The sequence below is a fragment of the Macaca thibetana genome, chromosome 19, assembly GCF_024542745.1.
Source record: "Macaca thibetana thibetana isolate TM-01 chromosome 19, ASM2454274v1, whole genome shotgun sequence".
Taxonomy (NCBI): Eukaryota; Metazoa; Chordata; class Mammalia; order Primates; family Cercopithecidae; genus Macaca; species Macaca thibetana.
Genome location: NC_065596.1, coordinates 6,059,743 through 6,072,389, shown reverse-complemented (window position 1 = coordinate 6,072,389; position 12,647 = coordinate 6,059,743). Strand labels below are relative to the sequence as shown.

General features: G+C 58.5%; 4 protein-coding genes across 6 annotated transcripts in view; 2 read left to right on the top strand and 2 right to left on the bottom strand.

Moving 5' to 3' along the window:
• The window catches only part of REX1BD (required for excision 1-B domain containing), a 280,166-nt gene that overhangs the window by 14,700 nt on the left and 252,819 nt on the right, over window positions 1-12,647 (top strand). The window lies entirely within an intron of this gene.
• Window positions 1-12,647, top strand: part of KXD1 (KxDL motif containing 1) — a 233,117-nt gene that overhangs the window by 109,420 nt on the left and 111,050 nt on the right. The window lies entirely within an intron of this gene.
• The window catches only part of ELL (elongation factor for RNA polymerase II), an 84,752-nt gene that overhangs the window by 5,496 nt on the left and 66,609 nt on the right, over window positions 1-12,647 (bottom strand). Inside the window, exons 5-8 of the mRNA XM_050769581.1 lie at window positions 10,942-11,216; window positions 7,270-7,394; window positions 3,347-3,443; window positions 2,274-2,772 (exon numbers count right to left, since the gene is read on the bottom strand). Of these exons, the coding sequence (XP_050625538.1) occupies window positions 2,274-2,772; window positions 3,347-3,443; window positions 7,270-7,394; window positions 10,942-11,216 (996 nt within the window). The remainder of the gene's footprint in view (window positions 1-2,273; window positions 2,773-3,346; window positions 3,444-7,269; window positions 7,395-10,941; window positions 11,217-12,647) is intronic.
• LSM4 (LSM4 homolog, U6 small nuclear RNA and mRNA degradation associated) overlaps window positions 1-12,647 on the bottom strand; it is a 223,028-nt gene that overhangs the window by 163,248 nt on the left and 47,133 nt on the right. The window contains exon 1 of one of the 3 annotated variants that reach the window (XM_050769837.1): window positions 5,856-5,859. The exons of the other annotated variants lie outside the window; for them this stretch is intronic. The gene's annotated coding sequence lies outside the window, so the exon portion shown is untranslated. Of the gene's footprint in view, window positions 1-5,855; window positions 5,860-12,647 lie in introns of those variants that run through there. 3 annotated transcript variants of the gene reach the window in all.

Sequence of the window (12,647 nt, the reverse complement as noted above, 5' to 3'; positions counted from 1 at the left end):
TGGACTTAAGTGATCCTCTTGACTTGGCCTCTCAACATGCTGGGATTACAGGCAGAGCCACTGTGCCTGGCCCTCGTGCACATTTTCAGGGGCCCTCTGCACTATCCCCTGAGAGAGCAGGAGTCTGCGATCTCCAGTTTGCTGAGCCCTCTCTCTCAGTGTAACACCTGGGCTGACCACAGCAGCTTCTCTGCTGCCAAATTCCCAGAAGTGGACAAAGCTCACTCCCCACAAAGTTTTTAACAGTCCCAACTCTGGGTCAGGCACTGCCTTCAATATCGCCACCACCCCCACCTGGGTTGTCTTTAAAAGGCTGTGGCCTTCCCAGGGCTGCAACCCACTGGGCATGTATTGAATGAATCTGACCCTGGTCCAGGCCAGAAGGAAGTGACAGGCAAGGCACAGCTGGGAAAGCCAAGCCCATGCTCCCGCCAGAGTGGCCTCTGTGGGTATTCTAGGACAGGTAACTGCCATGTGTCAGGCTGGTCAACATCACCGCATTTGACAGGCCCCAAGATCTTCACCAGCTAGGATGACAAATGGGGAAATCAAGGCTCAGGGTCAGCTCAACCTGGTACCAGTGGGCCCTTCAAAGTCCAGCCCTTGGCAAACCTCAGCGGCCCCCACTCCCGCTCAGCTCTGGCTGTGTGGGGCCAGCCAAGCTGGTCCCTGCTTTGGGGCCCCAGGGAACACCCCCACGGCAGCTCCTCTCCCTATCTGTCCCTTCACAGCCCACATCTCTCTACTTGCTTGTCCCGGGCAGGGGCACAGGCACATGTACCACCTTTGGGACCCTGGGTAACATGGACCACCAGCACCAGGCTCAGCTTCTGGTGACTCTACTGTCCTTTTCTTGGTGCTTGGGACATCTACCCCTGGTTTGCCCTTTCTCACCTGTGGTAGAGATGACAGCACCTAGGCCAGGGATGAGCTGCCTAGGGGCCGACATGCACCAGGCCAGACAGGAAACCACCTTGAGTCCCCAGGCCTGTCTTGGCACCTAGGCACTGGGTATCCAAGGAAGGGACACAGCCCAAAGTGGTCTGTGGACCCTGGACCTGGGCCATTTGAGACAGATCCTGGCCCAGGTCTGGCTGTGGGGTGTGGGTGTGTCCTGGGAATCAGGAGTCCTGCCCTAAGCATGGCCCTGGTCAGAGAGCCTGCCCAGGGAGTGAGGCCACCTTCTCCCCTTCGGCCTCCACATGCAGTCCCATGGGAGGTGGGAAGCCCAGCACGAGGCAGGGCTGACCCAACCCCAAAAGTCGTCCTTCCTATCCAGTAAGACCCAGCCACAGTTGTGAGGACCTGCTCTCCAGCCACAGCGGGGGACGGGGCATGGCCCTCTGAGCAATGCAAAACTATAATGGAAGAAGGGCTCCCATCCTCATCCCAGGAATGCCCCTGACTCAGCCTCCTCCCCAGAGACACAACCCAAAAACACAACAGGTGACACCACCTGGGCTGCCCTGGGCCAGCCGGCGCTGAGAGTGAGGTGGCTATCTGCAACTGGCCGCCATCACCACATGGGACCACTGCAGCCCCCGCCACACATGGCGGTAGAACAGCCACTGCACGCTGGCCGCTGCTTCTGCTGGTTCCTGTAAACAAACAGCTGCACAGGCTCATGGCCATGGTGCTGGGCGGGTGCTACTGCTGCTCGGTTCAGGTGCCTGGGCTGTGGGCTCGCAGCTGCCTAGGTCTCCTGGCTCCCCAACTCCAGCCTGCCAGGCCCTGTCCCCACAGCAGAAACCTACACTCTACAACAGTCGTACGGGGCCTACGGAGGTCCAGGTGCTATCCCTCTCCCACCAGGATCTGCCTATCCGCACCTGCACTGCTTCTCCCTGAATAGGGCTGGCTTGCCTGGGCCCCTACTGCCTTCCCTGAACCCCAGCAGACCTCAGCATGTCCCTGGTTCCTGGGGCTTCCCTGCAGTCAGAGCTGGGGCCTGGGCCCCATTCCTCTCCGCATGTTAGCCCCTTCCGTGGCCTCAGTTCCCCACAAGGCTCTGGGCCTCCGGCCCCCAGTGTTGGCCTGGCACAGTGACTGCAAGTGACACCAGGCACTCCAGATGGGCAGGGAGAGGACCAGATGCAGGAACATAGGGTGCCAGGTGCCGGGCACACAGGGCGAATCTGACAGGGCCTGGGGCAACAGGGCTCCCTCTCCCAGCTTCTACAGCGTGAGCCCCCTTGACACCCCATGAAGGTGAGGCGGCAGGTGTGGGGCCAGTACTTGCAGTCCCAGCAGCGCCCTCCTGCCTGGGCACCTACCTGGGGCGTCTGCTGGGGCTCCGAGGGTGGCATGGGTGGCAGGTGCACAGTCTGGAGGCTGGGCCCGGGGCCTGTCCTCAGACGCCCTCTCCTTGTCTTTGTGCTTCTTGGACTTCTTCTTGGGCTTGCTGCGCGAGGGGCTGCTGTGGGGCCTGCTGGGCTGGGCACAGTCCATCAGCAGGGGCAGGCCGAGGCGCGCAGTAGGGGCTGAGGCAGCCACCTCTCCGTGCTCACAGTCCCGGCCGCTGTGGCCCAGGTCATTGCTGACATCGGCCAGGGGGTCATGGACCCTTGGGGGCTCCAGCCGCGGGGGCAGGTGAGTGCTGGAGCTGAGGGTGTCCGTGCTGGCTGGTGGGCCCGGGGTGGGCAGCAGGGCCTCACGGCCATCGGGCATGCCCAGCTTCCCATTGATGGCAGGTTGAGCTCTCTGAGTGAAGTGCGATATCCGGGGTTTCTTGTTGGCTAGGGGGTCGATGAAATCAGGAGGCTGTGGCCGTTTCTGGAGAGGAACAGAGACCATTTTAGAGGGGAGCACAGAGCGGCTGGGCAGCAACAGGCAATCCCCTGGCCCAGCCAGAAAACCCAGTGCTGCCTGCAAGGCCCACACTGGCCACACGGGGGCGCCCGGGCACCAAGTCAGGTCCCAGGTACTGCTCAGGGTGGCCTCAGCTGGGGCCCACCAGCCTGCTGGGATAGATGCAGGGGGAGGGCAGGGCCCAGCGTGTGAGTGGGCCACCCCTGGGGACTGGTCTAAAGCGTTGCTGTGCTCAGCATGCTTCCCCAGCGATAGCTGTGACACAGGAGCAGGAGGTCCAGGGGCAACCCCACATCAGGGAGCTGCCCCGTCCCAGGTTCTGCACTGTGACACTGGGGTGCTGCAGCCACAATGGCAGGAATCTGCCCCCAACCCCAACCCGACAGCTTCCCCCTTGGTCCCTGGGTGGAGGGAGACGGCTCAACTCGGAGCAGCTCATGCTCCAAGGAGCTGGTGAGGAAGGTGACAAAGGTTACTGGCACAACACAGGGTGCCCTGCAGGTGCTCGGGACAGCCACCCCAGGCCTGCCCCATTTACCTGTGGGGGTGAAGCCGAGCGCCCACGCTCGCCTGGGGGGCTGGAGGCAGCAGGGTCTCCAAGGAGGCTGCCGGTGCTCTGTGGCTGGCACAGCTTCCTGCGAAGGAGAGGCAGGACTCCAGGCCTGTATCTACATAGGGGCCCGGTGGAGATGCCTCAAGGAAGGGACCCCCCTGCTCCCAAATCCAGAGCAGGGCCAAGGGGTCACAGGAGCCTGGGCCTGAGCCCATCCTGCCCCCAGCTTCACCCAAAGGAGGACTTCCCCACTCTCCCCCTGAGCCCAGAGGAGGGTCACTTTGTGCAGGTGCCTGCTACCAGAGAGACCAGGGACACACACTAGGGTGCTGGACCCTGCTTTTAAAGATAGCTGTTCATCCTGTTCAGAATGCTCACTGCAGAAACTGTCCAAAATGCAGAAGAGAATGGAGGGCCCTGGCCTAGGATGAGACAGCCTTCCTGGAAGCCAGGTCACAGCAGGATCTGGAGGGCGGCAGAGCAGCCACCAGCATGACCAGGTGATGCAGCTGGGGAAGAAGGGAAGAAACACCCCGGTGCATGCTCCTTCTCCCACTCCATGTGATCTGGGCAAGTGGAACCCCCCACCCCCGCCAGCCACCCTGCAGCTTACGGGTATCCTCTCTGACCCAACTGTTCAACTCCCAGGGGTTGTGCATCTCAGGGGAGCCTAGTGCCGCTCCAGGCCCTGCAGGGAGACTGAAGTCCAGGGCCATGGCCATTCTGTCAGCCAGTGACACCTAGAGCCCATCTCCCTAACCAATGGGCTCAGCTGCAGACCACTGCAGGTGTCACTTCCCTGGTGGCCTGAGAGGAGAACCATGTGGATATAAACAGAACTGCCAGTTAAAGACAGAAAACTGAGGACAGGCATTTGCGTCCACTGAACAGGCAAGGCAGAGACAAAAGGAGGAGTGAAGACACCGGAAAGCATAGCAGAAGCATGAGTGGTGACTGTTGCAGGATCCAGAGAATCCAGGGCCCAGAGCAAGAGGCACCACGACCTCAGGGGACAACAGGTTGCTGCGGGGCCATCCCCCACAGCTCTACTCCAGGTCCTCATTATTGCTGGTGGGGCTGCAGGGCAGTGAGCACAGGGCTGTCAGGCAGCAGAGGCTCGGGCCACTCCTCCAGGCAGTTGGGAAGCTACCTGGGCCACAGCTAGATAACAGGATGATGGCCAGATGTGTGGCCTCAGGAGAAGAAGAAACAGGGCCCAGGACTAGGGCACAACGGGATTCAGAGGCCCCAAGCTGTGCAGAGTGTCCCCAAGGGCTGTACTGCAGCTTCCAGGCAACAAATGTCAGACTTCAAAACAGAGGAACAGGAAAATACATTTGAAAAGAGACTCCTGGCCGGGCGCGGTGGCTCAAGCCTGTAATCCCAGCACTTTGGGAGGCCGAGACGGGTGGATCACGAGGTCAGGAGATCGAGACCATCCTGGCTAACACGGTGAAACCCCATCTCTACTAAAAAAATACAAAAAAAACGGCCGGGCGCGGTGGCTCAAGCCTGTAATCCCAGGGGAGGCCGAGATGGCGGATCACGAGGTCGAGGTGGCCGGCGCTACTAAAAAATACAAAAAACTAGTAGTCCCAGCTACTCGGGAGGCTGAGGCAGGAGAATGGCGTGAACCCGGGAGGCGGAGCTTGCAGTGAGCCGAGACTCACACCACTAGCCGGGCGAGGTGGCCGGCGCCTGTAGCCTGGGCTACAGAGAATGGCAACCCGGGAGGCGACTCCGAGATTTCAAAAAAACTCCAGGAACAAAAGAAAAAAAAGGAAAAAAAAAAAGGAGAATAAAAAAGAGCAAGAGATGAAAACCAGGAAGAGGAGGGCAGACTCTAGCAGCCTGCCAAAGGCAGTTTGAGGTGGTGTGCAGTAGGATAGGCCTTTCCACTACCACACACAGGATAGAAGGACGGATGGACGGATAAGGCAAGTTTTCAGCCTGCAGGGGCAGTGGTGCCCACCATCCCAGAGTAGGTGCCTGGCCAGCCCCTGGCTGTGTGGACCAGCACAGGTTTGGGGTGGGAAGCCTCTGACCTTCAACATGGAGGGAAAGCACTTTGGACTCTACAAGTCTAGACGTGATCAACCGCCGGCTCAGCAGGACCATCGTCTGGGCATGAAGATGTGGTCAGCAGTCCTCCCAGAGCCCTGTCCTCAGAGAGGTGCTCCAGGAACTGTGCCCCCTTGGCACGAGGGAGGAGCACAAGCAGGAGTGTAGACTCTGGCATGGGGCTCACATAAGAGGGGAGTGGCTCAGGTTGGAGGTGAGGGCACCAGGCAGTGTGTGGCTTAGGCAGAGGAACCAGGAACTCTTGGGGGGACCTGTAGGACCCCTGACCCACGGACAGTGATGAGAGGAGATCTGGATGCCAGGGACAGCTCAGGGTTGGACGTGATGAACAAAGAGAACATGACTGAAGAAACCACCCCCAGAGCCACATGTGGTGCCGGCTCAGCTGAGGATGCTCCTGCAGTGACTTGGACCCCCACATCCCATCTGTCTCATGGCCTGCACTGGGCTAACGGCCTGCCCTGGGCTAGGCCGGCTGGTAACAAATACCCCAAGGCCCTGCTTTGATATACATGAGGCTATGGTGTCAAAAACTGCTATAAATGGGGCTTTCTTGGGGGGGGGTGCTAAATAGGAAAAAAAAAAAAGAAAGAAAGAAACAGTTGTGCAGGGGGCACTGCAGGTCACCTTCTATGTGGTTATGGCCCAGGGACATTAACCCTACCCCCTGCACGCTAGTGGAAGCTTGTGAAGGCAGTGCTGATCCCCATGCCGGCCCAGAGTAAAAGCGGAGTGCCAAGGGGCTGGCACGAGCCCAGCAGCTCACTCAGCACATGGAACATGAGCCTCGAATCACGGGAGCTGGAGGCAGCTCTGGAGCCTGCACCCTGGGGAAGCTCCCCAACGCCCTGGAGATGCAGCCCAGGCTCTCCACCTCACTCCACTAGCTCTGGGCAGTTCTCCTTCCAGTGCCCTAAGGGTCTGAGGAACCCAGGGAGCCAAGGGAGAGGACACAGGGTGTGAGGATGGGGGGGGTCTTCTGCCAAGACTGTGCCCTCTGCCAGCCTGCCGCCAGCCAGGGCAGTGCCCCACAGGCCCCTGACCTGCACACCCAGGGTGGACAGGCAGGCACTACCCTCTCAGGGGAGCAGAGTGGACCCCCAACTTCACTCTGCTTTCCAGAGGCAATTACTGCTTTAAACAGCTGAACTTCCAAAAAACAACTACAAACTCATAAATACCTCCGAGTCCCTGAGAAATCACTTACGGACTAATTAGTAGATTGGCCTGCTTCACAGCCCAAGCTCCACAGAGGTCCCTAACTGGCAGCCGTGGAGAAGGAAATCATTAGCCGCCTGCCTCCGTAACCACTGTTCCCCTGCGCTGTTGCCACTCCTGACCCTGGGTCCCAATTAGCCTGAGGGGATGCATTTAATTAACTCTGCTTAATGACACCTGCCGGGAGTGTTGTTTGGCCTTATTTCTCTCTACTTCAGGTTCTTGAGAGGCTCTTTTCAAAAAGCCAGTGAACTTCTGAGGCCCTGTGGGGATGCCCAGGTTGTGGACGGAAGCATGAGGGGAAGTTGGGGACAGCTGAGGAGGGTCCCGGCAGACTGAAGCCTTTTGTCTGAAGATTCCGAGGTTGGGGCCAGTGACTCACACCTCCATCCCACTCTGTGGGCGTGGCCTTCCCTCACCATGGGAGGCCCTGGAGCACCACGTGGGCAGTAGGGAGGATGGCCAGAGAGGCCTGTTTGGACCCTTCCATCCTGCTCCCAAGCCCTGCAGCCTTCAGGACCACACAAGACCACCCCAACATCCTCTGGGTAAGCTCTGGCTGCCTTCATGGGGGTAGGGACATGCTGGGGCATGGAAGGCGGCATTACCGGACGAGCACCCGCTTCAGCAGCTGCTGGTCTCCCTCCGAGTAGCCGGGCCAGTCCTTCTGCACGTCCTTGTACATGCAGTCCTGCAGTGTACACGTGCCATCCTTAGCACTCATGTTGGCCACCTGCAAGACAGAGCCAGCCATCACTTTGTGGGAAGCCTGAGAGAGTCGGGGGACTAGAGAAAAAAGATCTTATGGCGAGGTTGGGAGGGTGTGCAGAGACAGTAGGAGACAGACAGACGGAGACAGAGGAGAGGAAAGAGGATGGCCCACTACCGATCCGTGCTGGCTCCCACCCCTAGTTCCCCTGCACACAATCCTCAGGGTGCAGAAGGGACAATGAGGTTCATGAAGCCAGGTCCAGACTCAACTGTCTTACAGGTGCTGGGCCAGGCTAGCTCCAAAACGGGGAGGGCTACCACCTGCAGTCCGGAGACCCTATCACCTGTCCCCTGGCCCCCCTAGCCTATTTCTCTTTTTCTTTTCTTTTTTTTTTGAGACGGAGTCTCGCTCTGTCGCCCAGGCTGGAGTGCAGTGGCCGGATCTCAGCTCACTGCAAGCTCCGCCTCCCGGGTTTACGCCATTCTCCTGCCCCAGCCTCCCGAGTAGCTGGGACTACAGACGCCCGCCACCTCGCCCGGCTAGTTTTTTTTGTATTTTTTAGTAGAGACGGGGTTTCACCGTGTTAGCCAGCATGGTCTCGATCTCCTGACCTCGTGATCCGCCCGTCTCGGCCTCCCAAAGTGCTGGGATTACAGGCTTGAGCCACCGCGCCCGGCTTTTGCTTTTTTTGATACAAGATCTTGGCTCACTACAGCCTAGACCTCCTGTGCTCAAGCGATCCTCCCACCTCAGCCTCCCAGGTAGGTGGGGCCACAGGTGTGCACCACTATACTCCAGCTAATTTTGTTGTTGTTGTTAGAGATGGGATCTCGCTATGTTGTCCAGGCTTGTTTTGAACCCCTGGGCTCAAGCGATCCTCTGACCTCAGCCTCCCAATGTGCTGGGATTCCAGCCACCACACCCAGCTCCTATTTCTTCCAGGCTGGAGTGCAGTGGTGTGATCAAGGCTCACTGTAGCTGCAACCTCCTGGGCTCAAGCAATCCTCTTGCCTCAGTCTCCCAAGCAGGTGGGCTACAAGCATGCACTATCATACCCAGCAAATTTTTTTTGTAGAGATAGGGTCTCAGTATTTTGCCTAGGCTAGTCTTGAGCTCCTGGCCTCAAGGATCCTCCCACCTCAGCCTCCCAAAGTGCTGGAAACAGGCGTAAGCCACCATACTAGGCTCCACCCTGTTTTTGATCACAACTCCCAGAGCAGAGTCAGCCACAGCTGGGGATGCTGGGTGAGGGGTACCTCCGGGGCCAGGTGTGAGCCCACCTTCCCTACAACCAGCATGCCTTGCTGTTGCTGGCTGACAAAAGCTGAGTTCGTCTCCCAGACTGCTAACAAAGATGGATTCAGAACATCTGCCTTAGAGGGACGTGAGGAAGCTCCAGGTCACTGCCCTGAGTGGGCACTGTGTGCTGGCCTGCAGGGCGCTCTGGTCTCCATCTTGCTGCAGGCACAGTAGCCACTGTTTTCGGCCGCATCTGACATGGCTCTGCGTCACAGTGTATTCCATGGGGAGCATTTTTGTTTTTGTTTTTTGTTTTATTAGGAGGGGGGACGGAGTCTCGCTCTGTTACCCAGACTGGAGTGCAGAGGCGCAATCTCGGCTCACTGCAAGCTCCGCCTCCTGGGTTCACGCCATTCTCCTGCCACAGCCTCCCGAGTAGCTGGGACTACTGGCGCCTGCCAGCACACTTGGCTAATTTTTTGTATTTTTAGTAGAGACGGGGTTTCACCGTGTTAGCCAGGGTGGTCTCGATCTTCTGACCTCGTGATCCTCCCACCTCGGCCTCCCAAAGTGCTGGGATTACAGGCGTGAGCCACCGCGCCCGGCCCATGGGGAGCATTTTTAACAGCTGAGTAATATTCCACCCTCAAACTGCTGCCAGTTTCTCTGTAGCATAAACAGACATTACTGTGTGCAGTTTTTTTCAGGTTGGCAACAGTTTCCTTCAACGGGATTCCCAGAAGCCAGATTAATAGGTCAAAGGCTGAATATTTTTATGGCTATCAACGGGCTTTGCTAAACATTACTCAGCCGTCAACACCCCTCCCCTTGAAGGATAGGCCTGCGGGTTTCCCTGGGGCCTAGCCAGTCCTAGAGGTGGTCACCTTCCATCTCTACTCTAGATTTTTCCACAGGGAGGGCCAAGCACCTTTGAGGGGTGCAATTTTGTTGCTGCTGTTCCTCAGCGTGTCCGCGGGCCTGTGAGGGGCTGGAAATGACCAGTGTGGGTGAGGCACATCCCCCTCCTCTTCTGCAAGCCAACAGTGTTCTGCTGACCCCCATAGCTGCTTGGGGGGAAGCAGCTGCATAATGAATATAGAAGCAAGAAGAAGACAAGCTGTCCAGGGGAAGTCACAGTGGCACGGGAAGGGACACTCTGGCTGCAGACGCTGGCCAGGCCTGCTCCCAGGAGGTGCTGAACCAAAGTTACCTGGAGAAGCCAGGCCCCAGCACAGGCACCTCCTGGCCAGGTCAATGAAGGTTCCACACCTGGTAACTCCATCAAGCTCCCTTCAGCAACTCCTGCTGGCACCATGCCAGCCCTGCCTCAGGAGCAGGATGTGGGTGGACGAGGGCTGGGTTGACATCCTCCCAAGGAATGTGCAGCACAGTCCCACCAGGCGCGCACCCGAGCGGGACGCCTACGAGGAGCTCCATAAACATGGAAGAACGTCCTTTACACAGCTGCTATCCCAGCATGCCACAGTGTATGCTTTCTGCTGCAGGCATCACCTGTGTTCCTGAGGTGCTGGATGTGACCCCAAACATCCCACTTCCATCATCCTAAGAGGTGCAAGAGGCTCAGCGGTGCCTCCCCCTCAACCACAGCCGCGATCCGAGGAGACCCATCCTCAGCTCACCTCAGGGCTGTGTCTGCACAGCCTGGCTGATGTTCTGAAGCCAGTGTGAGTCACTCCCCTTCCCAGGGACCCCAGGAAGCCAGGGTGGAGCCTCAGGAACCTCCATGGGTGACGGGGCGGAAGGCACACCTGCTCCAATGCCCGGGGTGTTTCTCAACAGCAGGCTCCACTCGCCAGCACCATGTTCCAGATGGCCTAGCCTCCAACCCCAGGGAGGGGCACTGCAGGTCACAGACGGAAGCCTTATGGTCCGAGATGTGAAGCCCTCGCCTGGAGGTGCAGGTGGAGGGCAGCGGGCAGCTGATTCACACTGAGGCCTGCCAGGCTGTGCCAGGCACATGTAGGTTCCTTCCCCAGGCCTTGAGTCCACAAATCGTCTGCAGCCGAAGCCTGGATCCACTGTGCCAGGCCCCAGGGCCCGCGTGTCAGCAGACAGTGAAGGAGGGCCTGGGCTCCATGCTGAGCCCACCTCTCAACCCTGGACAGTCAGGGCCATGCCCAGAGATGCACCCATGGCCCCCTAAGCTTATTCTAATCCAGGAGGTCCCAGCTCTCAGGCAGGTTCTGAACCCAGAAAGGGCTCTTCCCTGCCAGCCCCAATCCCAGTCTCCATGCTCTGGCCCATTCCACCCGCATAAGACCATCTGCGGAGACCACTGGTAAAGACATGACATCAGGGCGGCACGCACCTGCTGGAGGAGGCCATCTAGCGCGTCCTTATCCGCCTGTGTCAGGCCGTCCTTCTGCAGCCGCAACAGCAGCTCGGCCTTGCGGTAGGGCCTTAGCGCAAGGAGGTGTAGCACTCGGTCACGGAAGGGCCTCTGGGATACCCCGCTGCCCCCGCTCATGCCACTGGCACCGCTCTTCCTGATGGCACTCGCCAAGTTGATGGGGGTTGCCCGCTTGCGGGAGGGCACTGCGTCTGTCGCACCTGGGGCTGGTTTCCGAAACTGAACCTTCTTGCCTGCAACAAGAATCCAAGTGTTAGGGAACAGAGAGGGCACTGCCGTGTCCTAAGCCAGTGCTGCTGAGCGGGTGCCCAAAGGTTTGAGACTATAGAGAGTGCTGGAGGCAGGCACCACACCAACCACAGCAAAGGCCAGCTTGCTCCTTGGGGACCCTGGGTGGCCAAGAGCGCCACCTGCTGCCCACGGCTGGCACGTGCAGGGCACACAGCCTTAGAAGTGGGAGGTGCAGGGAGCAGAACTGTTAGAGCCTTAACTGACTTTATCACAGGCGACCTAAATCCTGGACAGCAAAATCACCTGATAACTCTGGTAGGCAGTGTGTTTGTGCGGGAAGATCAGGGAGAGGTGGGGAGGATTGTTTCTTGAGACAGGATCGCGCTCTGTCACTCAGGCTGGAGTGTAGTAGCACAATCATGGCTCACTGTAGCTCCAAACTCCTGGGCTCAAGCAATCCTCCCACCTCAGCCTCTGGAGTAGCTGGGACCACAGCTACTGGGACCTCCGCACCACCATGCCTGGCTAATTTTTTTTTATTATTTGTAGACGTGGGGTCTCACTATGCTGCCCAGGCTGGTCTCAAACTCATGGGCCCAAAGGACCCTCCCACCTCAGCTTCCCAAAGTGCTGGGATTATAGGCCAGAGCCACCCTGCCCAGCCTGAGGTGGGGACTGTTTATAAACCCTTCTGATGTTAAACTGGGGGTCCCTGAACTGCAAGAGGCAGTCACTCCCAAGTCTGCTCTTCAGAGTCCTATGCTGGCCCCACGCGGGCTGCCATTTTTGTTTTTCTAAAGTCAATAAAGATGTCAGAGCCACTTTCAGCAGCTGCTGTGAAGACCCTGGTGCAAGTGGCACCCCAGCCTTAGGCCTGGTCAAGCTCTCCTCTGGCAGGCGTGGCTGTGCCCACAGCCCTGGGGAGAGCAGGCTCCCCTCTATTCCCGATGCAGAGATGTGGGCAGGGTCTAGCATGCTGCTCCCTGCATTGTCCTGAACAATGATGCTCTGGCATCCTTGGGAACACGGTCAGCCGAGCAAGCTCAACAGTGCCTCAAATCCTTCCCCCAAAAGTGCTTCATAACAACATCACTCTCATCTTCTCTCTCAAAATCTGATCTGTCAAATTAACCCAGAAAGCCGTGCTTTCAGAATACCCAGGGCCAGCACTCACACCTCTGGGGTCTGTTCAGTGGAGTCCTGACAGCAGGGCTGCACTCACCCGTATAGGGCCAGGCTGGTCAACAGGGAGGAGGAGCAGCCTATGGGGGGCACTGTGAGACAGAGGGACACGCACATTCACAACATTTTTTTTTTGAGACAGTCTCGCTCTGTTGCCCAGGCTGGAGTGCAGTGGTGCAATCTCAACTCACTGCAACCTCCGCCTTCCAGGTTCAGGAGATTCTCCTGCCTCAGCCTCCCAAGTAGCTGGG